General features: G+C 41.8%; 1 protein-coding gene and 1 long non-coding RNA gene across 2 annotated transcripts in view; one reads left to right on the forward strand and one right to left on the reverse strand.

Moving 5' to 3' along the window:
- LOC134351503 (ras association domain-containing protein 9-like) overlaps positions 1 to 14,114 on the forward strand; it is a 35,007-nt gene extending 20,893 nt beyond the window's left edge. The window contains exon 2 of the mRNA XM_063057736.1: positions 7,527 to 14,114. Coding sequence (XP_062913806.1) covers positions 7,547 to 8,815 — 1,269 coding nt within the window. The 5' untranslated portion in view covers positions 7,527 to 7,546 and the 3' untranslated portion in view covers positions 8,816 to 14,114. The remainder of the gene's footprint in view (positions 1 to 7,526) is intronic.
- Positions 1 to 27,115, reverse strand: part of LOC134351505 (uncharacterized) — a 36,076-nt gene that overhangs the window by 4,566 nt on the left and 4,395 nt on the right. The window contains exon 2 of the long non-coding RNA XR_010019162.1: positions 14,971 to 15,087. This is a non-coding gene — a long non-coding RNA (uncharacterized LOC134351505). The remainder of the gene's footprint in view (positions 1 to 14,970; positions 15,088 to 27,115) is intronic.

Below are 27,115 nucleotides of genomic sequence, written 5' to 3' on the forward strand. Positions count from 1 at the left end.
AATTTTTTGAGGATGTAACTAGTAGAGTGGATAGGGGAGAACCAGTGGATGTGGATATTTGGATTTTCAAAAGGCTTTTGACAAGGTCCCACACAGGAGATTAGTGTGCAAACTTAAAGCACACGGTATTGGGGGTAAGGTATTGATGTGGATGGAGAATTGGTTAGCAGACAGGAAGCAAAGAGTGGGAATAAACGGGACCTTTTCAGAATGGCAGGCGGTGACTAGTGGGGTACTGCAAGGCTCAGTGCTGGGACCCCAGTTGTTTACAATATATATTAATGACTCGGATGAGGGAATTAAATGCAGCATCTCCAAGTTTGCGGATGACACGAAGCTGGGTGGCAGTGTTAGCTGTGAGGAGGATGCCAAGAGGATGCAGAGTGACTTGGATAGGTTGGGTGAGTGGGCAAATTCATGGCAGATGCAATTTAATGTGGATAAATGTGAAGTTATCCACTTTGGTGGCAAAAATAGGAAAACAGATTATTATCTGAATGGTGGCCGATTAGGAAAAGGGGAGGTGCAACGAGACCTGGGTGTCATTATACATGAAAGTGGGCATGCAGGTACAGCAGGCGGTGAAAAAGGCGAATGGTATGCTGGCATTTATAGCGAGAGGATTCGAGTACAGGAGCTGGGAGGTACTACTGCAGTTGTACAAGCCCTTGGTGAGACCACACCTGGAGTATTGTGTGCAGTTTTGGTCCCCTAATCTGAGGAAAGACATCCTTGCCATAGAGGGAGTACAAAGAAGGTTCACCAGATTGATTCCTGGGATGGCAGGACTTTCATATGAAGAAAGACTGGATGAACTGGGCTTGTACTCGTTGGAATTTAGAAGATTGAGGGGGGATCTGATTGAAACGTATAAGATCCTAAAGGGATTGGACAGGCTAGATGCAGGAAGATTGTTCCCGATGTTGGGGAAGTCCAGAACAAGGGGTCACAGTTTGAGGATAAAGGGGAAGCCTTTTAGGACCGAGATGAGGAAAAACTTCTTCACACAGAGAGTGGTGAATCTGTGGAATTCTCTGCCACAGGAAACAGTTGAGGCCAGTTCATTGGCAATATTTAAGAGGGAGTTAGATATGGCCCTTGTGGCTACGGGGATCAGGGGGTATGGAGGGAAGGCTGGGGCGGGGTTCTGAGTTGGATGATCAGCCATGATCATAATAAATGGCGGTGCAGGCTCGAAGGGCCGAATGGCCTACTCCTGCACCTATTTTCTATGTTTCTATGTTTCTATGTAACTCAGTCTTTTCTCCTTGGAGCGACGGAGGATGAGAGGTGACCCGATAGAGGTGTACAAGATAATGAGAGGCATTGATTACGTGGATAATCAGAGGCTTTTTCCCAGGACTGAAATGGCTAGTACGAGAGGGCATTGTTTTAAGGTGCTTGGAAGTAGGTACAGAGGAGATGTCAGGGGTAAGTTCTTTATGCAGAGAGTGGTGAGTGCGTGGAATGGGCTGCTGGTGGCGGTGGTGGAGGTGGAAATGATAGGGTCTTTGATGAGACTCCTGAATAGGTACATGGAGCTTTGAAAAATAGAGGGCTATGGGTAAACCTAGTCAGTTCTAAGGTAAGGACATGTTCGGCACAGCTTTGTGGGCTGAAGGGCCTGTATTGTGCTGTAGGTTTTCTATGTTTCTATGATAGTGCTCCTCATTCCTAATTTAAACTGGCAACTTTGAAGGGCATTAAATGAGATATTATATCAGTTCATGCTTTAATTATCTTTATTACTGATACTATTTTCCATTCTACATTTATTTTCTGAATTAACTAATTAAATTTAAAGTCCCTGTTCACTGCTGTCACTTTCAAACTCAGAGTTTGAAAATTTTCTGGATTACTAATTGGGTTAAACAACCAGCATACTATTCAAAACATTTAGGTTTAGGCCTGATTGCCACATGCAGAAACAAATGGGAGACAATGTTCTCCTCGGCCGCCTCCTCAAAGCCAGGCTTTGGGTTACTGGCTGTTTATATCAGCCAAATAATTCCCCTCAGCTTCGTATTTCGAGGAGCATGGAAGTAGGAAGTCAACACTGACCATTAACAGCAGGCACCTCAGCTGGCCAAACCATCTCTGAGAAATTATTTCAAGTTGGTCGCCACAAGTAAGTCTGATTGGAAAATGAAGAAAGAACCTATGAACCCCCTCCCCTGCCTTCCACATTTTAATACTGCGTCTTTGCTTATTCCTGACGTGGGCAGAATTGTTCCTAATGTGGACACGGCGTGGGCATAATAGAGAAGTAAAGTAGGATGGAAGAATAAATGGGTTTGAAACAACGAAAACACAATGAGAAAGGAAGAGTGGGTGGTACAGCTGTAGAGATGCATCTTCACAGCAACAGTGACCAAGGTTCAATTTTGACCTCCAGGTGCTTTCTGTATGGAATTTGTTTGTTCTCCCTATGACCCTGTGGGTTTCCGACTTCCTCCCACATCCCAAAGGCATGCAGTTGGTGGGTTAATTAGTGACTGTGAATTACCCTGAGCAGTAGATCCTGTGGAGAATTTTAAAAAGGGTCAATCTAAGACTAGTGTAGGAGGTGGTTAATGGCCAGCCTGGACTCTGTAGGCTAAAGGGCCTATTTCCATGGAAACGCAAGAGACTGCAGATGCTGGAATCTGCAGCAACAAACAATCTTCTAGAAGAATTCGATGGGCCGAAGAGCATCTCTGGGAAGGAAGAGAATTGTTGACTTTTCCAGTCAAAATCAGGCATCAGGACCAGAAATGTTGACAACTTCTTTCCTCCCACAGAAGCTACTCGATCCATTGATTTCCTTCAGCATATTGTTTGTTGGCCCTGTTTCTATGCAGTATGCCTCTCAAACAAATTGTGCAGATGTTTGAAGGAAAACAGAGGAAAGTTTGGAAGGAAATCATTTAGCTGCAGAGTCTAATATTTTAGATCACTTTCTCTTTTTAATCTTCATTCCAGCCAGGAACAGAGTTTTCCTAAGTTGTGGAATATGAAGGTCAATGATTTCATGTGCTTTAATACACATTAATTCTATATTTTTCAACTTTTGAACTGTAGTATAGGGTACCTTTGGATTACCATAATAGTTTCAAAAGAGATAAATTTTACTTTTGAAAATTGATATGCTTCTGACCTAAGGCTGGAGTTGCACAAACTGCTAAATTTTCTAGTCAAATTGCGAAGAAATTGTGATTGATGTCAGAAAATAGTTAGAATATGTCCTTAAAGGACACATATGAAGACAGAAATGCATAAAAATGGTGAGAATGCAAACAGTGCAACTATGAACAGGATCTTATAATTTTTCTCCCTCCCAAGCCTTGGGATTCCCCTGGAGAGGCAAAAATGAGAGAAAGAACTTTTGCACAACTTATGAAGTACTCTTAAAAACATTCCCTCTGATGCCACGAAGTAACCAAAATGTTCCAGGGCCGCCTTCTTACCTGTTTACGGTGTTTCTGGATTTTATTTTTACAGCATTATTTATTATCTTCCCATGAACTCCTTTTGAGAGCTTATAGGAAATCCATGCTTCCTGCATGCATTGGTAAGCTGCTCCAAAGACAAAAGCTCTCTGTGAAAAAATATTTCTAACATTAAACTGAATTTTGCTGGTATACTGCATATTTCATGCTTGTGCTTTTCAGTTCACATTTTGCTGTCCACCTAAAGTTGCCTAGCTAACTGTTAAGAACGCTTACCAATCTAATTCCAGAAGTTTCAAACATTTTCTGTGTGACATCTTCTATATCAGGTCGACCACTTGGAGTTTATGTAAAAAGTCAGCTATGACCATAATGAATGATGGAGCACTCTTCAAAGAATTTGCTTCTCCTCTTTCTTGTGTAAGGTCCATTCCTGTATCCAAGAGCCTTAAAGTAGGATGTCATAGTAATTGTCTTGCCTGGTATCCTATTTTGGGCTTGGTTAATTCCTGATGTATGACCAAAAATTCACTACAAGATTCTAAGTGCAAGCACTCCTAGTAAAACTTTAACATGGTTTCTTATTTCCTATCCCAGCACAACTAACTAGGTACTACCTCTAGAATCTCCCCATGCCCTTTTAGAGAACAATCCTCTGAAACCCAGAAGCAAAGAAAAAATTCTTTAAATCCAGTCCTTTGTGGCACTGTGAACTTGATCTAAATGAATAGATTTCAAAATCTACATCTCATTTCCTTTAGTGTATCCTAGCATTGTCAATCCTTTTCAGAAACTAAGACTAATTACAGCAGCACATTTCAAAATGTCATTTTTATTTATAGGTCTATTCAAATAATAAACTGGCACCTTCAAATTTCTGAAAACCCATTGTTCCAGTCTAATCTGTTTGGAGATTATTTTGAAGGTTTGTAGTGTACAAAAATAAGACTTACATTTATGACCCAATCAAGAAGCAGTGAGTGTTTGAAAATACTTGGTATGTACCTGCAGAGATTTAACATGACATCTAAAACTTCAACAAACTTCTTTAGGTATGTAGTAGAGAGTATATTAACTGGCTGCATCATGGCCTGATATGGAAACACATAAGAACATAAGAAATAGGAGCAGGAGTCTATCGAGACTGCCCTGCCATTCAGTAAGATCATGGCTGATCTGTCCGTAAACTCAGCTCCATCTACCTGCCTTTTCCCCATAACCCTTAATTCTCTTACTATGTAAAAACCTATCTAACTGTATCTTAAATATATTTCGTGAAGAAGCCTCAACTGCTTCCCTGGGCAGAGAATTCCACAGATTCATCACTCTCTGGGAAAAACAGTTTCTCCTCATCTCTGTCCTAAATATTCTCCCCTGAATCTTGAGGCAATGTCCCCTAGTTCTAGTCTCACCTACCAATGGAAACAACTTTTCTACTTCTATCTTATCTATCCCTTTCAAAATTTTGTATGTTTCTATAAGATCACTAATGCTTTTAAATGGAAAATCCGACAGAAGTTAATGGCTTTGGCCCAGTACATCACAGGTAGCACCCTCCCAGCCACTGAGCACATCTATCTGAAAAGCTGCCATAGAAAAGAAGCATCCATCATCTGAGATTGCCCAGGCCATGCTCTGTTCTTACTGCTGCCATCAGGTAGGAGGTACAAGAGCTTCAGGACTTGCACCACCACTCAAAGATCAGAAACACAAAATAATCTGCAGATGCTGGGGTCAAAGCAACACTCACAACACGCTGGAGGAACTCAGCAGGTCGGGCAGCATCCGTGGAAAAGATTGGTCGACGTTTTGGTCCTGACGAACGGTTGCGGCCCGAAAAGTCGACCGATCTTTTCCACGGATGCTGCCCGACCTGCTGAGTTCCTCCAGCGTGTTGTGAGTGTTACTCAAAGATCAGGCTCTTGAATAAATGGGGATAACCACACTCACTTGCCTCATCATTGAAATGTCCCCTGAACCAGCGATCTGACTTTAAGAACTCTTTATGTCAAGTTCTTGTTATTTGATGCTATTTATTTATATTTGCATTTGTTGTCTTCTGCACTCTGGTTGATCTTTCATTGATCCTGTTCTAATTATTATTCCATAGATTTGCTGAGTATGCCCACAAGAAAATGTATCTTAGGTTTATTTATGGTGATATATATGTACTTTGACCATAAAATTTACTTTATTTTATTCATCATTAATCAATGTCTTTAAATGCCTAAATTCTCATCCCGTTTCTTGAACATTCCGACCTGCAAAGTGAAATGCCAAATTAAAGTGTAATTGTGCTAGAATTTTCAGCATTGTGTTTTGTTTAAAATATTACCTTCATCACAACAAATCAAAGTTTTAATCATAAGTTAGGAGTGTGTATTATGAGCATGCCCTTTACTTTTAAATGTTATCCGCCATGATGACAAAGGACAGGATTCAATGGGCTGAATAGCCTAATTCTGCTCCCATGTCTTACGGTCTTGCGTAGCAAATGTATCATGCATTACTTGCTGATTAGCTAACTCAAATGACCTGATATTCTGGAAGGTCCACTATCACAAGCTAATAATCTGGTAATACATGTTATTGCCTCATATTCTGACAAGTGTTACCTGCATTCTTGGTTGCATTTGGAGTAAGTATTTTGAAATTAATACTTAATGGACTTTAACTTAATGTTAATTTAATATTATTTACACAATTCTGTTCATGTTTAACTTTTGGAGAGGATTAGAACAAGCAATAATGGATACATTGATTCTAAAGTTCAATTCGTTATAATTAAGGGGTTTTTCATACATGCTAAGAACTTGGCATAATAAGTTAGCTGCATACTTTTTTTAAAAAAAGAGCCTCGATAGGTAAAATCTCAGATGCCATTCAGGTTTCACAGATCTGTCAAAATTAAGTTGCTCGTCAAACCTAAATATGAATGCTCTTGTCAAAGTTGTGGAACTGCATTCCCACAGCTTTTAGGTGTTTCAGCACAACAGGGAGAAAATTACAAACGTTTGTAGAAACTGAAGCACAAAACAAGAATTAATTATATGTGTGTGTGTGTGTGTGTGTGTGTGTGTGTGTGTGTAATCCATGTATTTTGTTACATATAGTAGAAAAATGTTAACATCTATATGTTTTAAATGTATATGCTGTACCAAGGATTATGTCATAGTCATAGAAAAGTACAGCATAGAAACAGAATCTTTAGCCCTCTGCCGATGCCAGTCAAGTATATATCTACACTATTGCAAATTATCAGCTCATTTAAATTAAATTATCAGCTCTCATTTAAGTTTGAAACTCATATCAAATGTGTTTTCTGACGAAAACATAATAATGTAAAATGTGTTTGAGAAGAAAGACTTCGATACATTAATACATTACTGTCAGCACTAAGATGTTTTCAAATATAAATTCCACTTGATCTAAAGTGCTTTATGACCAAGCGGTTAAAGTAAATGGTAGTAAGATGTTATCAACTTTTAATCTCACTTTTGTGAATCCAGGTCCAGAAGACAACGATATATTTATATTCTTTTGTTTTTATTATGCTGGACTTTCTGAGGAATTGTTAGTGTCAGTAGTGCGGGGCCCAGCTTGCTGCTAGTAAACTAGGTTCAAAGCATGAAAAGATGGGTAAAGGGAATAATCTATTTGCAACTCGCAACCAAAATATCTTAAACAATGTTTTGGATAGGGAGACATGCTCTTGGCCAACACTCAAATGGGTGCTAAAAGGAAGGGAAACACTCTGAATACAGATGACACTTTCAGTACCTAATTTGCTGTTCAAGAGTTTGTACAGGTTGAATAGGCTGAGAAGGCGCGGAGACAATTGAAGCTATCATATTCTTTAATTACGGATGGGGTGATACCTATTTGTTAGTTTGTATCGTCAATTAAGAAGCATTTAGAAGCAGTATTTTCAATGTACAGATCTGACACAACAGGAGAGATTGCCTGCGGGAAATTAGGCAGTTTGTATCCACAGTCACGTGATCACTGCAACTTTACTCAACCAAACTTTGGTATGCGCGTCTCTGTGTTTTAAGACATCGCGCCGTTCTGATAGCTCGTCTCTCTTGCTCTTTCCAGAATAGGCTCGGAGTGCGACCATGGCATCGCTGGACGGCGCCGAGATCGCGGTATGGGTGTGCCAGGAAGAGAAGCTGGTGTGCGGTTTGACGAAGCGCACCAGCTGTGCCCAGGTGGTGCGGGCCTTACTGGAGGACCACCTCGCCAACGCTGGCGCCACCAGGCTGCTCCACGCACCTGCCAAAGACTACTGCATCGTGGAGAAGTGGAGAGGCTTCGAAAGGCGCTTGCCCCCCGCCACCAAGCTGCTGAGGCTCTGGGCGTCCTGGGGAGAGGAGCAGCCCAACGTGCATTTCGTCCTGGTCAAGGTTGGGGCTTCCCTGGCCGTGCCGGGGCTGAGGAGCGCAGAAGCCAAGGTGATCCAGAACAAGGGAGGACAAGGGGAATTGAGTGCCGCCCAGTATATCAACAGCCTGCCGGCCGAAAAGCAGAGGAGAATGGTGCGCAAAGCTTTCAGGAAACTGGCCAAGATGAAAAAGCTAAAGCAGGGCCGAGAAGGGATTGAGACCTTGGTGCATCTGATCATATCTCAGGACCACACCATCCGCCAACAGTTGCAGAGGATGAGGGAGCTTGACGCCGAAATTGACGGGTATGAATCGTGGACGCACTTGCAGCGGATACAGAAGGAGGGCGAGAACTACGTCCAGGAGACTTACCTGCTGGAGAGCAGAGAGGGGGACGGACAGGGAGGTGAGAGAGCACCGCTTCAGGAGTACCTCAGCAAGAGAGACGCCACCTTCAAGATGCAAGAGCAACTTGAGCAGCAGGGGGAAGCCATCGAGAAACTGTCAGCGGAGATCCAACTGGAGCTGAGCAGGCTGTGCGGGGGCGATCTGGGCAAGGCGCGGGATGTCCCCGGCTCCCCGGGCACCGGTCCGCCAGGGTGCGCGGCCGAGATCAAGAGAGTCGAGAGCGAATTGGAAGCCGCCATGAGCGTCGCGCTGCAGCTCCAGCAAAACCTGACGGAGGTGCAGGAGAAAGTGAAACAGGAGGAGCAGGTGCTGACACAAAAGGCGGCCGAGTGCGACCAGTTGGCGGAACAGTTGCAGTCTTTGCACCTTGCAGAGGGCGGGGAGGGTGATGCCCCGGAGTCCGAGCCGTGCACGCCTGCCAGTAAGTGCGCTTCGCCCCGAAAGACTGCCAATGCACTCAAGAGTAGCTCGGAGCCTCCCTCCCCTTCCGATGTGAATGACACGGACTCAGACACGGGGATCAGTTCTACGCACAGCCAGGACTCTGAGCCTTCCTGTGTAGAGGTTGTGCCCACTTCCACAAATTGCTTTTAGAGATCCTCGCCGCTTGTTAACGAAATGATCTTTTAGTGTGTGTGTGTGTGTGTGTGTGTGTGTGTGTATGAGGATACGACGTTTAAAAACACGTCCGACATTCGGTTTGAATGGTAACCGAGAAAATGTAATTTCATCTCGCTGTGTCAACTAGTTGTTACTTGTCACTTTTTTTCAAATGCAAGAAGCGTGAACGTTTACAAATCTTTAAGAGATAAGTCGGGACTGTCATTGACTGTGTGGGTTCCAACATTCCAGGCCCGGAACTTCGGAGAGTGAGGTGGAAATTGCCTGTGCATGTTCATTCTCTTTTAAGACCAGGTGCCATGGCATAACAGTTTATAAGATTTCAATACAATCACTAGGGGAACTAAGATGACTCTGATGCATACATGCTTATACGCACTCATTCGCATACATGCCTTGGGTGTGAAAATCAAGGATTAGACAAACGATTACTGGGACCCAGTGGTGCACAAGTAGAGAATGCTTTAGAAAAATAAACTCAGATTTAAGTTGCGAAAGTCGTAAAGGTGACAACTTTACGGGGGACTTTATAAACCGATTTAAAATGTAAAAGCACTTGGACGCCACACATGTAAGAGTCAAATGTTATTGCGCAAAGATAGCACCTTAAAAGTAATGCGTAAAGTACCGAGCAAGTAGTTCGTGCGATTTTCGGGGGATGTACTGCAAAACCTGCATCAGTGTAGCCCACCTATCTGTACCGTTTCTTTTTGTGCGCTTGTGCGCTGCGTATGTATTGGCGTGAAGAGAAATTAATGGGTATACACGGATGCAAATGCAGTGGGTTCCTGTTAATTGGCACACATCGGGATCAGTACATTTTGACTCAATGAGCCCCAACTAGTCGAAACTTTACTTAAATAATAGAAAAGTATAAAACTAACTACCATTTAACTGAGTAATACTGCTTGTATTTAAATGAAGTACAGAACTTCTGCGGTACTGCAGAACAGTGTATTAGTGCCTAATGGTTATCGATAGAGGAATTCAACTACCCTATCCTTTTGATATGACTGTAAGTGAACAAAATCAGCGCAGATACCTACTGCAGATAATGGACTGCCTTCATACAATGCTTTTAGATCATTACATTCTCCAAGTCTTCATTTTCATTGTAACATTCGAGACGATTGTCGATACTTTAGTAATTCCTAACTTGTTGAAGTAGTGCAATATGTTCATCTTCACTCCGGCTCTTTCTGGCATCTCCAAGCCTGAATGCTTGAAACCACAGTGAGCAAAACAGTTAATTGTCTTACTGCTTATTTCCCACCAACTACCATTGACACAATCACTGCTGTTTGAATGCAAACACATGTAACTGGTACTATTTAAAAACTGATATTTGTAAGCATATGCCGTGTCTGACGACCATGAAGGTGCATTCAACTGACACTAGTTGGAAACTGTTCAGCAAGTTTCCTGTTGCAGTTAAGCAGCATTGTGTCCCAACTAATCAAAGGTAATCCAGGCTATTTTCTCAGTTTAGTTTTTGTTCTTTAAGTGTTGTCTCAAATAAAGTCTGACTTGATTAGCTGATGGCCCAATTAACTGGAATCCACTGTATATACTCTAGATATGTTATGCAATGAACTGAAGTGAATTGTAGTAAGTTTTATAATAACACTATTCAGACATATTGTTGGCAGATGCTAACAGTGAATAGCAAGTTATCAAGACTTTTAATGAATAGTTAATGAAAACAAACATTTATTTTGAAGACTGGGTGATTTTCTTGCAGTGTATATATAGCCTACATGTCATATATGATTTCCTAGAGTAAAAACTATCAATGTAAATTAGTAATAATGCTGAAAATTCATTTTAAAGTTATATTTATATACAAAAGTGACACCAGATAACTATTTATAAAGCAGCAATAAAAATATTGATTTAAAAATTGGTTATTTTCCAATTTGCAGTATTGATATAGCAGAGAAAAGTTTGTCTTTCCAATCTGAGTATTAAACTTCATTGGAACAGAATGAAAATAGTTTAGAGTTTTGTGTCAGGAATTGAACCTGCCTAACATTACTTTCATATATATAAATTAAGAAAAAAAAAGTCCAGCTGTTCTGTAACAGACATAAAATTCTTTTTGCCAGATTTTCCCACGAGTTCTTCCCAGGTTATGTTAAAGACACCTGGGGCAGATGCACGTCTTGCAAGAACTATAACCATTATGTGCACATCAGAGATTAGGGAAAATACTTGCTCCCAAGCGTGAAGGTTATTATTTAATATTTAGTAGAATTCTAAAACAAATTAAAACATTCTAATTGTGAGTCTGTCTGCTGTATTCAGGCCTCAGTAGGATCCTATATGATGTAAAATACCTGACGTTGTTCAGCCATGTATGAGGTGGACATGTTGCCTTTATCACAGGGTTTTAGTCCTTAAAGCAATTTTTCCTATTAGTGCTGTAAACAGCGGAGACTCCTGTTTTGTAATGTGTTGAAGCAGCCACACCTTCTGAACCTCATCATTGCATTCTGAGTGACCATGGTCATTTTACAGACCTTAAATCTAAATACTGCCCAGAAGAAGGCAATAGCAAACCACTTCTGTAGAAAACTTGCCAAGAACAATCATGGTCACAGATAGAGAAAAGGATAAGAACAACAGCATGAAGGAGGTCTTCCCCACAGGCATAGGTTAAAGACAGATGGAAGACCATGGTTCCCCACATCGTACAACATGGCACATAACGATGATGATGATGAAATCTCAAAGGTGGAGGATAGTTCCTCTGGGCCAAGGGATCACTGAACCTTACAATCTATCCAATGTTTACTCAGCAAGGTTATCTTGAGTCCTGACTGGGAATTCCCCTCTATGTCAGATCTAGATGGAGGTGAGGGAATGCTCAATCCAATTGTGACTAAGACATCAATTTATCATGAGTAGCTATTATTTATTAAGTAAGCATTTGGATTAACTTTAACCAAGCTATTGTGCATGTGATACACAACTTTCTGAAATACATGAATTTGTATGAAGGACTGATTGTTTAATAAAACCAGGGTGTATTATATTTCTCCATTGATATGCAAGTTTGACATTGAACCTTGCACAGGATTAGACAGTGGATAATATTTGAAGTCAGCAAGTGGGTACAACTTCTTTCATATCCTTCCTCTTGGAATCTAAGGTTTTAATTCTCAGTGTGAATTGATCATGTCATATTACCTCTTCAGTATTGATAGCACAGCACACTGAGGCTTAGTCTTTACTTAGATTTCAAATATTTAAAGTACATTTATATTCAAAGAATATATGCAGTATACAACCCTGAGATTTGTTTTCCCACAGACAGCCACGAAACAAAGAAAATCATGTAACCCATCCAAAGAAAAACATCACCCCCCTACGCAAAAAAAATAGCGCAAACAGCAAAAAAGAGCAATAAATACAGAATATAAAACACCAGCTTATAAAGTCGTCAAAAGAGTCCAAGCATATGCAGTTCAGTTCAATCTAGTGCTGTGTCCTTGGTTATGTGCCGGCCACCCTGATTTTGAAATTTCACACCTGTCCATGGGGAATTACTGCACTAAGGTCACTTTGCATTGTCAAACCTGCACAGATTATGTTAGGAATGAGATAGAATTAGATCTTTTTTTTAGTCAGCAATCAGATGACATTTTTCCCAACGGCTTTTAGGTAGCCCTGTAATCAGTTCAATTTCAGCCCGGAAAAATGTGAATCCTATTTAGAGCGTGAATATTCTGTACAATTGCAGAGGCAGTAAAGCTCATCTCTTAAATATCTGCTAATGCAACAGGTCAATGTGTCTCAGGTGTCAGCCACTTTGAACACTGAAGCAAATTACACAAATTACATGAGTTTGTGAAGATGCTGGAAATCCAGAGTAACACACACAAACTGCTGGAGGAACACGGCAGGTGAGTGGGCATCAACAGAGAGAAATAAAGAGCCGATGTTTCAGGTCAAGACCCTTCACCAGGACTCATCATGAAGGTACTCGTCCTGAAACATCAGCTCTTTATTCCTCTCCGTAGGTGCTGCCTAACCTGCTGAGTTCCTCCGGCATTTTGTGCATTTTACACAACAATACCTACCATTTGCATTACTTTCTAGTATCTGGCAAATTCAGAAAGAGAAAAATGATACCCTCAGTACAATAATTCAGGGTGCAGAAATATCATAGATAATCCATACTTTTTGTTCTCTTACAAATGGAGAACATGTAAATCATTTTCTTATTTTGTGTAATTATGGTAGCCTGGATATTAAGTAACCAAATTCTTGAACTGGAGACGTGCATTATGCTTGAGTGCTACCATGGTAATTGGAACACTTGAATTCAAATAATAAATCTGGAGAAAAAGGCTATGGTCAGTAATGGAGATCATGAAACTATGAGCTATCAGAAAAGGCCAATTGATTCACCAATATCCTTCAGAAAAAAGAGATTTCAGTCCTTTCCTGGCATGGACAACATTAGAAAACTACAGCAAAATGTAGTTCTTAAATGTTGTCTTAGCTCTGCACTGTCCCAGACTGTGTAAGACAATTTATCAGTGGGTGATGAATACTGGTCTTTGCAACAGTTTCCAATTCCCATAAATGACAGATCATTATAGCTTGCATGCCTACAATATTAATTCCTTATGTACTGTCATACAGTTAGAAGTATTTCAAAAGAGCATGCATTAATGAGGAGAACTACTGTTTAATTTCTTTAACTGAAAATGCAAGACATAATATTAGAAAGAGCAAATTATGGTAAGATGACTAACTTCAATTGTGTTATCACTTATAACTACTTATTCTGCAGCCGAAATGAGTCATGAAAATTATATTCACTGAATCATCATCCAGTTGAAATGTCCATTGGTTACTAATTTGAAGTTAAATATGATTCTTTAAGGTAAGATCAAAAGTTTATGCAACAACTTTGACCTTGGTAATTTCCACTTCTAATAAATGTCTCTATGACATGCCCCAGCTAAGTTTCCTAGTTCAGGGAACAGTAAATATCTGCCATTGAACCCTCTGCCAATAATAGATCCATAAAATGGAAAAGTCATGACTTGTTTCTTGTCAGTTTTCTCCAAAGAATTTAATTGTGATTAAATACAACTTTGTGCAAAAGTTAATGGCAGTTTTTTGTTTGTATTTTGTTATTTTATGCGTTGTTTCACTTACTTTTTGTGATTAACTTGTTATGCTTTTCTTTATCTTTTTCTCGAGGAATTTTGTTACCTGCTGAACAAACCTAAGCATTCAAATAAATAAAATGACAACTGTTTTCACTAACATACTGCAATAGTGTCATTGTCATTATTTAATATGTATATTATTACATCAATTTAAATCAGATTGTAAAATGGCAACTGAAAACATTTATGAAAAATTCCTCTTGCTTCTGCATTTCTCAGATAATTGGCAGAGATTAGACACCATTAGAAAAATAAAACAACTAGTAAAAGGAAATACAAGTTTCAAATTATATTTTTTCTTGTACCTACTTAAAAACACGCTCTCTTCAATTTCAGAAACTCAGAACCTATTTTATGATCATAAAATTATGGGTTTCAACTCAATACTTTAAGCAAATGTTCTGGTTACTTACTTAACTATGGTCTTATGGTCTTAATTGGTGTTTACGGGCCCTTGCTCTTGGCAAATTGGCTGCCATATTCCCTATGTGGTTCCAATCATTACAGTCAAAAATTCTTAATACATTTAAATTATTGCATTTAATAAAGATTTGTTTTTTAAAATTGGTTTTTATTTTACCATTTCTTTAACAGGTTTTTAATTTTGCCTGCTAAAAAGTAAAAAGCACCAACAGTTTTGTGCCTCAAAATATTAATTCCAGTGCATGTTTGTTCCTTTTGAAAGTACAAGGCAAGGATTTAATATGCTGAAATCATGGCTGTGCTGCAACTCAGCATGATATATCTATAATTTGTGAAATGATGATTTATGGCCATGCATTGAAATTTAATGAAGGACTTCATAGTTCAGCAACTTCTTAATGTGTGTGTTTTTATAGTTCTGCATGTAAAAACTAGAACCATAAAACTCAAAAGGAATGTTTGGTAACTTTCCTGTTACATCAATAACCTGCAGCAAACAGAAACTAGAGAGTAGCTTACCTTTATGTGGAACAATCTTCTACATTACATAAGGACAATGATAATTATCTTTGTGTCTTTTTGTGTAGAGCATGTATAGTCCAAGTTAATGACAGAACACTTGGTACTGGACACTGTCTGGAAACAATGAAAATTTTGAAAAAAGAAATTGATTTTCACTTCATTAAATTTTAAGGAGAAGAGTAATCATCAAGTTCCAGAGTACTTTTTTTAAAATCACAAAACAATGAACATTGATTGTAAGAGCATTATAAAAATGTGTCAGTAATATTAGTTATAAATAATCGTTGTAATCAAAAATAGCATCAACAGATCCAGTGAAATGAAATTATAACAAAGGGAGGATAACTTACCAATATCTTCCAAGTCATGATTCAAAGTAAATTTAGCTAACATTCCAACAAGGAGTCAAGACTGCAATAACAAAGTTCAAATTTCAAAGTAAATTTTGTAATCAATGTACTACCCTATACAACTATTAACAAAGTATCAGCATATGGGAGGAGAAGATGGTGGTCCGCCTGTGTGTGCGCAGCCCTCCGGTGAAAAAATGATATCGTATCTGTTAAATAGGGGCCGTGGACAATTCTGATTTGATGGAGAATGGATGTGAAAGCACAGAGGAACATATGGAGAAATTTCTGAAACACCCATTCGCTGCTGTCGTTAGTGTGTGGTCGGGAATCTTTCTGAGGGTAGTCCAAAGACCCAGATGGTAGTTTGCCTCCCTGGTGCCAGGGTCCGGGATATTTCTGATCGTGTCCAATATATCCTGAAGTGGGAGGGTGAGGAGCCAGAGGTCGTGGTACATATTTGTACCAATGACATAGGTAGGAGAAGGGATGAGGTCCTGAAAGGAGAATATAGGGAGCTAGGAAGGGAGTTGAGAAAAAGGACTGCAAAGGTAGTAATCTCGGGATTACTGCCTGTGCCACGCGACAGTGAGAGTAGGAATGCGATGAGGTGGAGGATAAATGCGTGGCTGAGGGATTGGAGCAGGGGGCAGGGATTCAAGTTTTTGGATCATTGGGACCTCTTTTGGCGCAGGCGTGACCTGTACAAAAAGGACGGGTTACACTTGAATCCTAGGGGGACCAATATCCTGGCAGGGAGATTAGCGGGGGCTACTGAGGTGACTTTAAACTAGAATGGTTGGGGGGTGGGAATCAAATTAAAGAGGCTAGGCGTGAGGAGGTTAGTTCACAACAGAGAGTTGGGAACCAGTGCAGAGAGACAGAGGGGTGTAAAGTGAGGGTAGAAGCAAAAAGTACAAAGGAGAAAAGTAAAAGTGGCAGGCCGACAAATCCAGGGCAAGCATTAAAAAGGGCCACTTTTCAACATAATTGTATAAGGGCTAAGAGAGTTGTAAAAGAGCGCCTGAAGGCTTTATGTGTCAATGCAAGGAGCATTCGTAATAAGGTGGATGAATTGAAAGTGCAGATTGTTATTAATGATTATGATATAATTGGGATCACAGAGACATGGCTCCAGGGTAACCAGGGATGGGAGCTCAACGTTCAGGGATATTCAATATTCAGGAGGGATAGACATGAAGGAAGGGGAGGTGGGGTGTCGTTGCTGGTTAAAGAAGAGATTAACGCAATAGAAAGGAAGGACATAAGCCGGGAAGATGTGGAATCGATATGGGTAGAGCTGCGTAACACTAAGGGGCAGAAGACGCTGGTGGGAGTTGTGTACAGGCCACCTAACAGTAGTAGTGAGGTCGGAGATGGTATTAAACAGGAAATTAGAAATGTGTGCAATAAAGGAACAGCAGTTATAATGCAAACAACAGGAATTCTGCAGATGCTGGAAATTCAAGCAACACACATCAAAGGTGCTGGTGAACGCAGCAGGCCAAGCAACATCTATAGGAAGAGGCGCAGTCGACGTTTCAGGCCGAGACCCTTCGTCAGGACTAACTGAAGGAAGAGTGAGTAAGGGATTTGAAAGCTGGAGGGGGAGGGGGAGATGCAAAATGATAGGAGAAGACAGGAGGGGGAGGGATAGAGCCGAGAGCTGGACAGGTGATAGGCAAAAGGGGATACGAGAGGATCATGGGACAGGAGGTCCGGGAAGAAAGACGGGGGGGGGGTGACCCAGAGGATGGGCAAGAGGTATATTCAGAGGGACAGAGGGAGAAAAAGGAGAGTGAGAGAAAGAATGTGTGCATAAAAATGAGTAACAGATGGGGTACGTGGGGGAGGTGGGGCCTAGCGGAAGTTAGAGAAGTCAATGTTCATGCCATCAGGTTGGAGGCTACCCAGACGGAATATAAGGTGTTGTTCCTCCAACCTGAGTGTGGCTTCATCTTTACAGTAGAGGAGGGCGTGGATAGACATGTCAGAATGGGAATGGGATGTGGAATTAAAATGTGTGGCCACTGGGAGATCCTGCTTTCTCTGGCGGACAGAGCGTAGATGTTCAGCAAAGCGGTCTCCCAGTCTGCGTCGGGTCTCACCAATATATAAAAGGCCACATCGGGAGCACCGGACGCAGTATATCACCTCAGTCGACTCACAGGTGAAGTGATGCCTCACCTGGAAGGACTGTTTGGGGCCCTGAATGGTGGTAAGGGAGGAAGTGTAAGGGCATGTGTAGCACTTGTTCCGCTTACACGGATAAGTGCCAGGAGGGAGATCAGTGGGGAGGGATGGGGGGGGACGAATGGACAAGGGAGTTGTGTAGGGAGCGATCCCTGCGGAATGCAGAGAGAGGGGGGGAGGGAAAGATGTGCTTAGTGGTGGGATCCCGTTGGAGGTGGCGGAAGTTACGGAGAATAATATGTTGGACCCGGAGGCTGGTGGGGTGGTAGGTGAGGACCAGGGGAACCCTATTCCTAGTGGAGTGGTGGGAGGATGGAGTGAGAGCAGATGTATGTGAAATGGGGGAGATGCGTTTAAGAGCAGAGTTGATAGTGGAGGAAGGGAAGCCCCTTTCTCTAAAAAATGAAGACATCTCCCTCGTCCTAGAATGAAAAACCTCATCCTGAGAGCAGATGCGGCGGAGACGGAGGAATTGCGAGAAGGGGATGGTGTTTTTGCAGGAGACAGGGTGAGAAGAGGAATAGTCCAGATAGCTGTGAGAGTCAGTAGGCTTATAGTAGACATCAGTGGATAAGCTGTCTCCAGAGACAGAGACAGAAAGATCTAGAAAGGGGAGGGAGGTGTCGGAAATGGACCAGGTAAACTTGAGGGCAGGATGAAAGTTGGAGGCAAAGTTAATAAAGTCAACGAGTTCTGCATGCGTGCAGGAAGCAGCGCCAATGCAGTCGTCGATGTAGCAAAGGAAAAGTGGGGGACAGATACCAGAATAGGCACGGAACATAGATTGTTCCACAAACCCAACAAAAAGACAGGCATAGCTAGGACCCATACGGGTGCCCATAGCTACACCTTTAATTTGGAGGAAATGGGAGGAGCAAAAGGAGAAATTATTAAGAGTAAGGACTAATTCCGCTAGACAGAGCAGAGTGGTGGTAGAGGGGAACTGATTAGGTCTGGAATCCAAAAAGAAGCGTAGAGCTTTGAGACCTTCCTGATGGGGGATGGAAGTATATAAGGACTGGACATCCATGGTGAAAATAAAGCGGTGGGGGCCAGGGAACTTAAAATCATCGAAAAGTTTAAGAGCGTGAGAAGTGTCACGAACATAGGTCGGAAGGGATTGAACAAGGGGTGATAAAACAGTGTCGAGGTATGCAGAAACGAGTTCGGTGGGGCAGGAGCAAGCTGAGACAATAGGTCGGCCAGGACAGGCAGGTTTGTGGATCTTGGGTAGGAGGTAGAAACGGGAAGTGCGGGGTGTGGGAACTATAAGGTTGGTAGCAGTGGATGGGAGATCCCCTGAGCGGATAAAGTCGTTGATAGTGTGGAAGACAATGGCCTGGTGCTCCTTAGTGGGGTCACGATCAAGGGGTAAATAAGAAGAGGTATCCGCGAGTTGTCGCTGTGCCTCGGCAAGGTAGAGGTCAGTACGCCAGACTACAACAGCACCCCCTTTATCAGCGGGTTTAATAATAATGTTAGGATTAGTGCGGAGGGAGTGGAGAGCAGAGCGTTCCGAAGGAGTGAGGTTGGAATGGGGACAAGGTGCAGTTATAATGGGTGACTTCAATCTACATGTAGACTGGGTGAACCAAATTGGTAAAGGTGCTGAGGAAGAGGATTTCTTGGAATGTATGCGGGATGGTTTTTTGAACCAACATGTGGAGGAACCAACTAGAGAGCAGGCTATTCTGGACTGGGTTTTGAGCAATGAGGAAGGGTTAATTAGCGATCTTGTCGTGAGAGGCCCCTTGGGTAAGAGTGACCATAATATGGTGAATTCTTCATTAATATGGAGAGTGACATAGTTAATTCAGAAACAAAGGTTCTGAACTTAAAGGGGGTAACTTTGAAGGTATGAGACGTGAATTAGCTAAGATAGACTGGCAAATGACACTTATAGGATTGACGGTGGATATACAATGGCAAGCATTTAAAGGTTGCATGGATGAACTACAACAATTGTTCATCCCAGTTTGGCAAAAGAATAAATCAAGGAAGGTAGTGCACCCGTGGCTGACAAGAGAAATTAGGGATAGTATCAATTCCAAAGAAGTAGCATACAAGTTAGCCAGAGAAAGTGGCTCACCTGAGGACTGGGAGAAATTCAGAGTTCAGCAGAGGAGACAAAGGGCTTAATTAGGAAGGGGAAAAAAGATTATGAGAGAAAACTGGCGGGGAACATAAAAACGGACTGTAAAAGCTTTTATAGATATGTAAAAAGGAAAAGACTGGTAAAGACAAATGTAGGTCCCCTGCAGACAGAAACAGGTGAATTGATTATGGGGAGCAAGGACATGGCAGACCAATTGAATAATTACTTTGGTTCTGTCTTCACTAAGGAGGACATAAATAATCTTCCAGAAATAGTAAGGGACAGAGGGTCCAGTGAGATGGAGGAACTGAGTGAAATACATGTTAGTAGGGAAGTGGTGTTAGGTAAATTGAAGGGATTGAAGGCAGATAAATCCCCAGGGCCAGATGGTCTGCATCCTAGAGTGCTTAAGGAAGTAGCCCAAGAAATAGTGGATGCATTAGTGATAATTTTTCAAAACCCGTTAGATTCTGGACTAGTTCCTGAGGATTGGAGGGTGGCTAATGTAACCCCACTTTTTAAAAAAGGAGGGAGAGAAAAACCGGGGAATTATAGACCGGTTAGCCTAACGTCGGTGGTGGGGAAACTGCTGGAGTCAGTTATCAAGGATGTGATAACAGCACATTTGGAAAGCAGTGAAATGATCGGACAAAGTCAGCATGGATTTGTGAAAGGAAAATCATGTCTGACGAATCTCATAGAATTTTTTGAGGATGTAACTAGTAGAGTGGATAGGGGAGAACCAGTGGATGTGGTATATTTGGATTTTCAAAAGGCTTTTGACAAGGTCCCACACAGGAGATTAGTGTGCAAACTTAAAGCACACAGTATTGGGGGTAAGGTATTGGTGTGGGTGGAGAATTGGTTAGCAGACAGGAAGCAAAGAATGGGAATAAACGGAACCTTTTCAGAATGGCAGGCAGTGACTAGTGGGGTACCGCAAGGCTCAGTGCTGGGACCCCAGTTGTTTACAATATATATTAATGACTTGGATGAGGGAATTAAATGCAGCATCTCCAAGTTTGCGGATGACACGAAGCTGGGTGGCAGTGTTAGCAGTGAGGAGGATGCTAAGAGGATGCAGGGTGACTTGGATAGGTTGGGTGAGTGGGCAAACTCATGGCAGATGCAATTTAATGTGGATAAATGTGAAGTTATCCACTTTGGTGGCAAAAATAGGAAAACAGATTATTATCTGAATGGTGGCGATTAGGAAAAGGGGAGGTGCAACGAGACCTGGGTGTCATTATACACCAGTCATTGAAAGTGGGCATGCAGGTACAGCAGGCGGTGAAAAAGGCGAATGGTATGCTCGCATTTATAGCGAGAGGATTCGAGTACAGGAGCTGGGAGGTACTACTGCAGTTGTACAAGCCCTTGGTGAGACCACACCTGGAGTATTGTGTGCAGTTTTGGTCCCCTAATCTGAGGAAAGACATCTTTGCCATAGAGGGAGTACAAAGAAGGTTCACCAGATTGATTCCTGGGATGGCAGGACTTTCATATGAAGAAAGACTGGATGAACTGGGCTTGTACTCGTTGGAATTTAGAAGATTGAGGGGGGATCTGATTGAAATGTATAAGATCCTAAAGGGATTGGACAGGCTAGATGCAGGAAGATTGTTCCCGATGTTGGGGAAGTCCAGAACGAGGGGTCACAGTTTGAGGATAGAGGGGAAGCCTTTTAGGACCGAGATTAGGAAAAACTTCTTCACACAGAGAGTGGTGAATCTGTGGAATTCTGTGCCACAGGAAACAGTTGAGGCCAGTTCATTGGCTATGTTTAAGAGGGAGTTAGGTATGGCCCTTGTGGCTATAGGGTTCAGGGGGTATGGAGGGAAGGCTGGGGCGGGGTTCTGAGTTGGATGATCAGCCATGATCATAATAAATGGCGGTGCAGGCTCGAAGGGCCAAATGGCCTACTCCTGCACCTATTTTCTATGTTTCTAAAATCCCCGGCCTTGCCTGCTTTTGGCGACCAAGAAGGAGGTCGAATCATTCGGACAGAGATGGCGCTCAGTACTCTGTGTCGGAGAGCTGATCAGAGCTCGAAGTTTTCGGATGACTCAGAGTGGGATTGTGGTCGGCATGGCAGGGAGCGTTTTTCTTCCTTCTCCCATCTGCGTGAGATGTGGGACATTTGAGAAACTTTGAATTGTACTGTGCTCATGGACTTCTTCATCAAGATATGGTATTGTTGCACTGTTGTAACTATATGTTATAATTATGTGGTTTTGTCAGTCTTTTCAGTCTTGGGCTGTCCTGTGTTTTGTGATATCACACTGGAGGAAAAATACATAATTTCTTAATGCATGCATTACTAAATGACAATAAAAGACGTGTCTTCATAAGCATAATCATATACAACCCTGAGATTCATTTTCCTGTGGGCATACTCAGCAAATCTATAGATTAGTAACTATAACAGGAGCAGTAAAGATTAACCAGAGTGCAGTAGACAACAAACCATGCAAATGCATATATACGGTGCCTATAAAAAGTATTCACCCCCTCTTGGAATATTTCATGCTTTATTGTTTTTCAAGGTTGAATCACCGTGGATTTCATCTGACTTTTTTTTGACACTGATCAACAGAAAAAGACTCTTTTGTGACAAAGTGAAAGCAGATCTCCACAAAGTGATCTAAATTAATTACAAATATAAAAGACAAAATGACTGATTGCACAAGTATTCACCCCCTTTAATATGACACCACAAATCATCACTAGTGCAGCCAATTGGTTTTAGAAGTCACATAATTAGTTAAATAGAGATCACCGTGTGCAGTCAAGGTGTTTCAATTGATTGTTGTAAAGATATACCTGTATCTGGAAGGTCCTACTGCTGGTGAGTCAAAAATGACACCATGGAAACAAAAGAGCACTTCAAGAATCTCCACCAAGGGTTATTGAAAAGCGCAAGTCAGAAGATAGGTACAAGGACATCTCCAAGTCACTGAATATCCCTTGGAGTACAGTTAAGTCAATCATCAAGAAATGGAAAGAATATGGCACAGCTGTAAACCTGCCTAGAGCAAGCCATCCTCAATAACTGAGTGACCGTGCAAGAAGGGGACTAGTGAGGGAAGGTCACCAAGAGACCTCTGATAACTCTGGAGGAGTTACGAACTTCAGTGGCTGAGATGGGAGAGACTCTGCATACCACAACTGTTGCCAGGGTGCTTCACTGGTTGCGGCTTTCTGAGAGAGCGGCAAAGAGAAAGCCACTGTTTGAAAAAAAAAACTCCAATGAAATCTTGGCTAGAGATTGCCAGAAGGCAAGTGAGAGACTCTGAAGTCAGCTGGAAGAAGGGTCTATGGTCTGATGAAACCAAAATTGAGCTTCTTGGCCATCAGACTAAATGCTATATTTGGCGTAAGCCAAACACCATACATCATCAAAAAGCATAGTGATGGCTGCATCATGTTGTGGGAATGCTTCACTGCAGCAAGTCCTGGAAGGCTTGTGAAGATAGAGGGTAAAATGAATGCAGCAAAATACAGGGAATTCCTGGAGGAAAACCTGACGCAGTATGCAAGAGAACTACGACTTGGGAGGAGATTTGTTTTCCAGCAAGACAATGACCCCAAGCATAAAACCAAAGCTACACAGAAATGGCTTAAAAGCAACAAAGTTAATGTCCTGGAGTGGCCAAGTCAAAGTCCAGACCTCAATCCGATTGAGAATTTGTGGCTGGATTTGGAAAGGGCTGTTCACCCACGATCCCCATGCAATTTGACTGAGCTTGTGCAGTTTTGTACAGAAGAAAGGGGAAAAATTGCAGTGCCCAGATGTGCAAAGCTGATAGGGACCTATCTACACAGACTCAAGGCTGTAATTGCTGCCAAAAGTGCATCTACTAAATACTGACTTGAAGGGGATGAACGCTTATACAATCAATTATTTTGTGTTTTATATTTGTAATTAATTTAGATCTCTTTGAAGAGATCTGTTTTCACCTTGACACGAAAGAGTCATTTTCTGTTGATCAGTGTCAAAAACACCAAATTAAATCCACTGTGATTCAATGTTGTAAAACAATAAAGCATGAAAACTTACAAAGGAGGAGGGTGAATACTTTATATAGGAACTGTAAATAAATGGCAATAAATAATGACAACATAAGATAAGAAGATGAAGAGTCCTTAAAGTGAAGGTCATTGTTTGTGGGAAACATCTCAATAGTGGGACAAATGAGTGTAGTTATCCCCTGTGTTCAGGAGTCTAATGACTGAAGGGTAGTAACTATTTCTGAACTTGGTTTTGTGAGTCCTGAGGTCCTTGTACGTTCCACCTGTTTTCAGCAGTGAGAAGAGAGCATGGGCTCGGTGGTGGGGATCTCTGATGATGGATGCTGTTTTCCTGTGACGGCATTTCATGTAGATGTGCTCAATGGTTGGGAGGGCTTTACCTGTGACGCACTAGGCCGAATGCATTGGCTTTTGCAGGATTTTCCATTCATAGGTATTGGTGTTTCCATAGCAGGCCATGATACAGCCAGTCAATACACTCTCCACTACATATCTATGGAAGTTTGTCAAAGTTTTAGATGTCATGCTGAATCTCCACGGACTCCTGAGAAAGTAGAGGCACGTCAGTATTGTTTTCACACTACACTTAGATGCCAGGCACAGGACAGATCCCCTGAAATAGTGACGCCCAGGAACTTAAAGTCACATCATGTTACTTTATTTTTGTCACAGCTCTGGATGAGTTTTGAATTTATTTTTTAATATGAAAGTCATCTCCAATATAGGCTCTGTTGGAAATTTTCTTTTTCTCTATTATATGAGATTTTCCCTTTGAATTTCTGCCACTTTTTACTTTGAAAGGTCAACATACTAAGCTGACAGGGCCAGTACAGTACCTAGGGAGTGGTTTGTTGACTGAATTATGGCACTGTGACACCCAAAATAACCACATAGCGTTTGTGCTTTCTGAGAAGCACACATCAGTTTTGTATGTGGCCTCCCAGCACTAATGTCCCATTGTGCATGAGATCTCAGCTGCCTTACAAGATAATAAAAGACCTTGGTCAAGGGCCTTTGTGGACCCTGCTGAGATAGAATGGGAGGATGTGGAGCAGCTGCGGAGTTTAGAAAGGATGAGGCCTGCATTTGGATAGGGATAGGAGGGAGGTACTGGGACAACAATGGGTACAACATTATGGGCCAAAACACTATCAGGAGTGGAGTTATGCCATTGTCAGGCAAGTGCCCAACTATATGATTTGAGTCAGGGTTTCTTAGAAATAATATCAGAAAGTCTGATCATTCCACACTGCAAACTTAGAGATGATTTGGAATAAACACAAAACAAGAATTACATCTTAAAACAAGGCTGACCAAATAAGTGATTGATATATAAGACTCCAGTCCCTTTTATACCAAACAGAGGTACAATGTACTAAAAGAAAATAGACTCTATGATTAAACATTTGTCGAGGGGCCCAACCTCTGGTCACGGACTCCTCAGTTAATGATAAGGGTCCATGGTATAAAAAAGATTGGATTGCCCTGGTTTATTGGAAAGGAGATTGTGTTTGCAAATGTGTTGGAGATTATTGAGGATAGTGCTGAGAGAACCAATGGAAATTCTATATTTGGACAAATAAATGGCATTTTATATCACAAGACAAAGAAGCAGAAGTAGGCCATTCGGCCCATCAAGTCTGCTCCGCAGCTTCCCCATGAGCTAAACTATTCACCCATCTAGTTCCAATTTCCGGCTTTTTCCCCATATCCCTTGATACCCTGACTAATTAGATACCTGTCAATCTCCTCCTTAAACACCCTCAATGATCGAGCCTCCACAGCTGTATGTGGCAACGAATTCCACAAATCCACAACCCTCTGGCTAAAAAAATTTCTCCTCATCTCTGTTTTAACTGGGTACCCTCTAATTCTAAGACTAAGGCCCCTTGTCTTGAACTCACCCACCAAGGGAAACAACCTTTCCACATCTACTCTGTCCAACCCTTTCAACATTCGAAAAGTTTCTATGAGATCCCCTCTCATTCTTCTATACTCTAATGAATACAGTCCAAGAGCTGACAAACGCTCCTCATATGTTAGCCCCTGCATTCCAGGAATCATCCTCGTAAATCTTCTCTGAACTCTCTCCAACATCAGTATATCCTTTCTAAGATAGGGGGCCCAAAACTGCACACAGTATTCCAAATGAGGTCTCACTAATGCCCCATAGAGCCTCATCAACACCTCCTTACTCTTATACACTATTCCTCTTGAAATGAATGCCAACATAGCATTCGCTTTCCTTACCGCTGATCCAACTTGGTGGTTAACCTTTAGGATATCCTGTACGACGACCCCCAAGTCCCTTTGCACTTCCGATTTTTGAATTTTCTCCCCATCTAAATAATAATCTGCCTGATTATTTCTTCTTCCAAAATGTACAACCGTACATCTGGCAACGTTGTATCTCATCTGCCATTTCTTTGCCCACTCTCCCAAACTGACTAAGTCTCTCGGCAACCTTTCCATTTCTTCAACATTTCCTGCTCCTCCACCTATCTTGGTGTCATCCGCAAACTTAGCCACAAAACCTTTCAATCCATAATCCAAATCATCAATATACATCGTAAAAAGAAGTGGCCCCAAAACCGACCCCTGCGGAACACCACTAGTAACCGGCAACCAATCAGAATAGAATCCCTTTATTCCCACCCTTTGCTTTCTACCTATCAGCCAATGCTCCACCCATTTCAATATCTTTCCTATAATTCCATGGGCTCTCATCTTATTAAGCAGCCTCATATGTGGCACCTTATCGAATGCCTTTTGAAAATCCAAATACACAACATCCACAGCCTCTCCCTTGTCAATCTTATTCGAGATTACCTCAAAAAATTCCAATAGGTTGGTGAGGCAGGATCTTCCCTTCATGAAACCATGCTGGCTTCGGCCTATCTTGTCATGCACCTCGAGGTATTTCATAACCTCCTCCTTGAGGATTGACTCCAATATCTTTCCAACTACCGATGTCAGACTAATAGGTCTGTAATTTTCTTTTTGCTGCCTCCTTCCTTTCTTAAGTAGCGGAACTATATTTGCGACCTTCCAGTCCTCCGCAACCATGCCAGAGTCTATTGATTCCTGGAAGATCACTTCCAATGCTTCCACAATCTCCAAAGCCACCTCCTTCAGAACCCTTGGGTGCACCTCATCTGGACCGGGAGACTTATCTATTCTTAGTCCACTTAGCTTCCCAAGCTCTTTCTCTCTAGTTATCTTGACTGTACCTAATTCTATTCCCTGAGACCTCTGGCTATCAGGTATATTGCTCATGTCTTCCACTGTGAAGACTGATGCAAAATACTCATTCAGTTCCTCTGCCATCTCTTTGTTATACGCCACCATGTGAAAAACTGTTAGAAAGATAAGGCAAACAACAGGAATTCTGCAGATGCTGGAAATTCAAGCAACACACATCAAAGTTGCTGGTGAACGCAGCAGGCCAGGCAGCATCTATAGGAAGAGGCGC

The sequence above is a fragment of the Mobula hypostoma genome, chromosome 9 (assembly GCF_963921235.1).
Source record: "Mobula hypostoma chromosome 9, sMobHyp1.1, whole genome shotgun sequence".
In the NCBI taxonomy this organism is placed as follows: Eukaryota; Metazoa; Chordata; class Chondrichthyes; order Myliobatiformes; family Myliobatidae; genus Mobula; species Mobula hypostoma.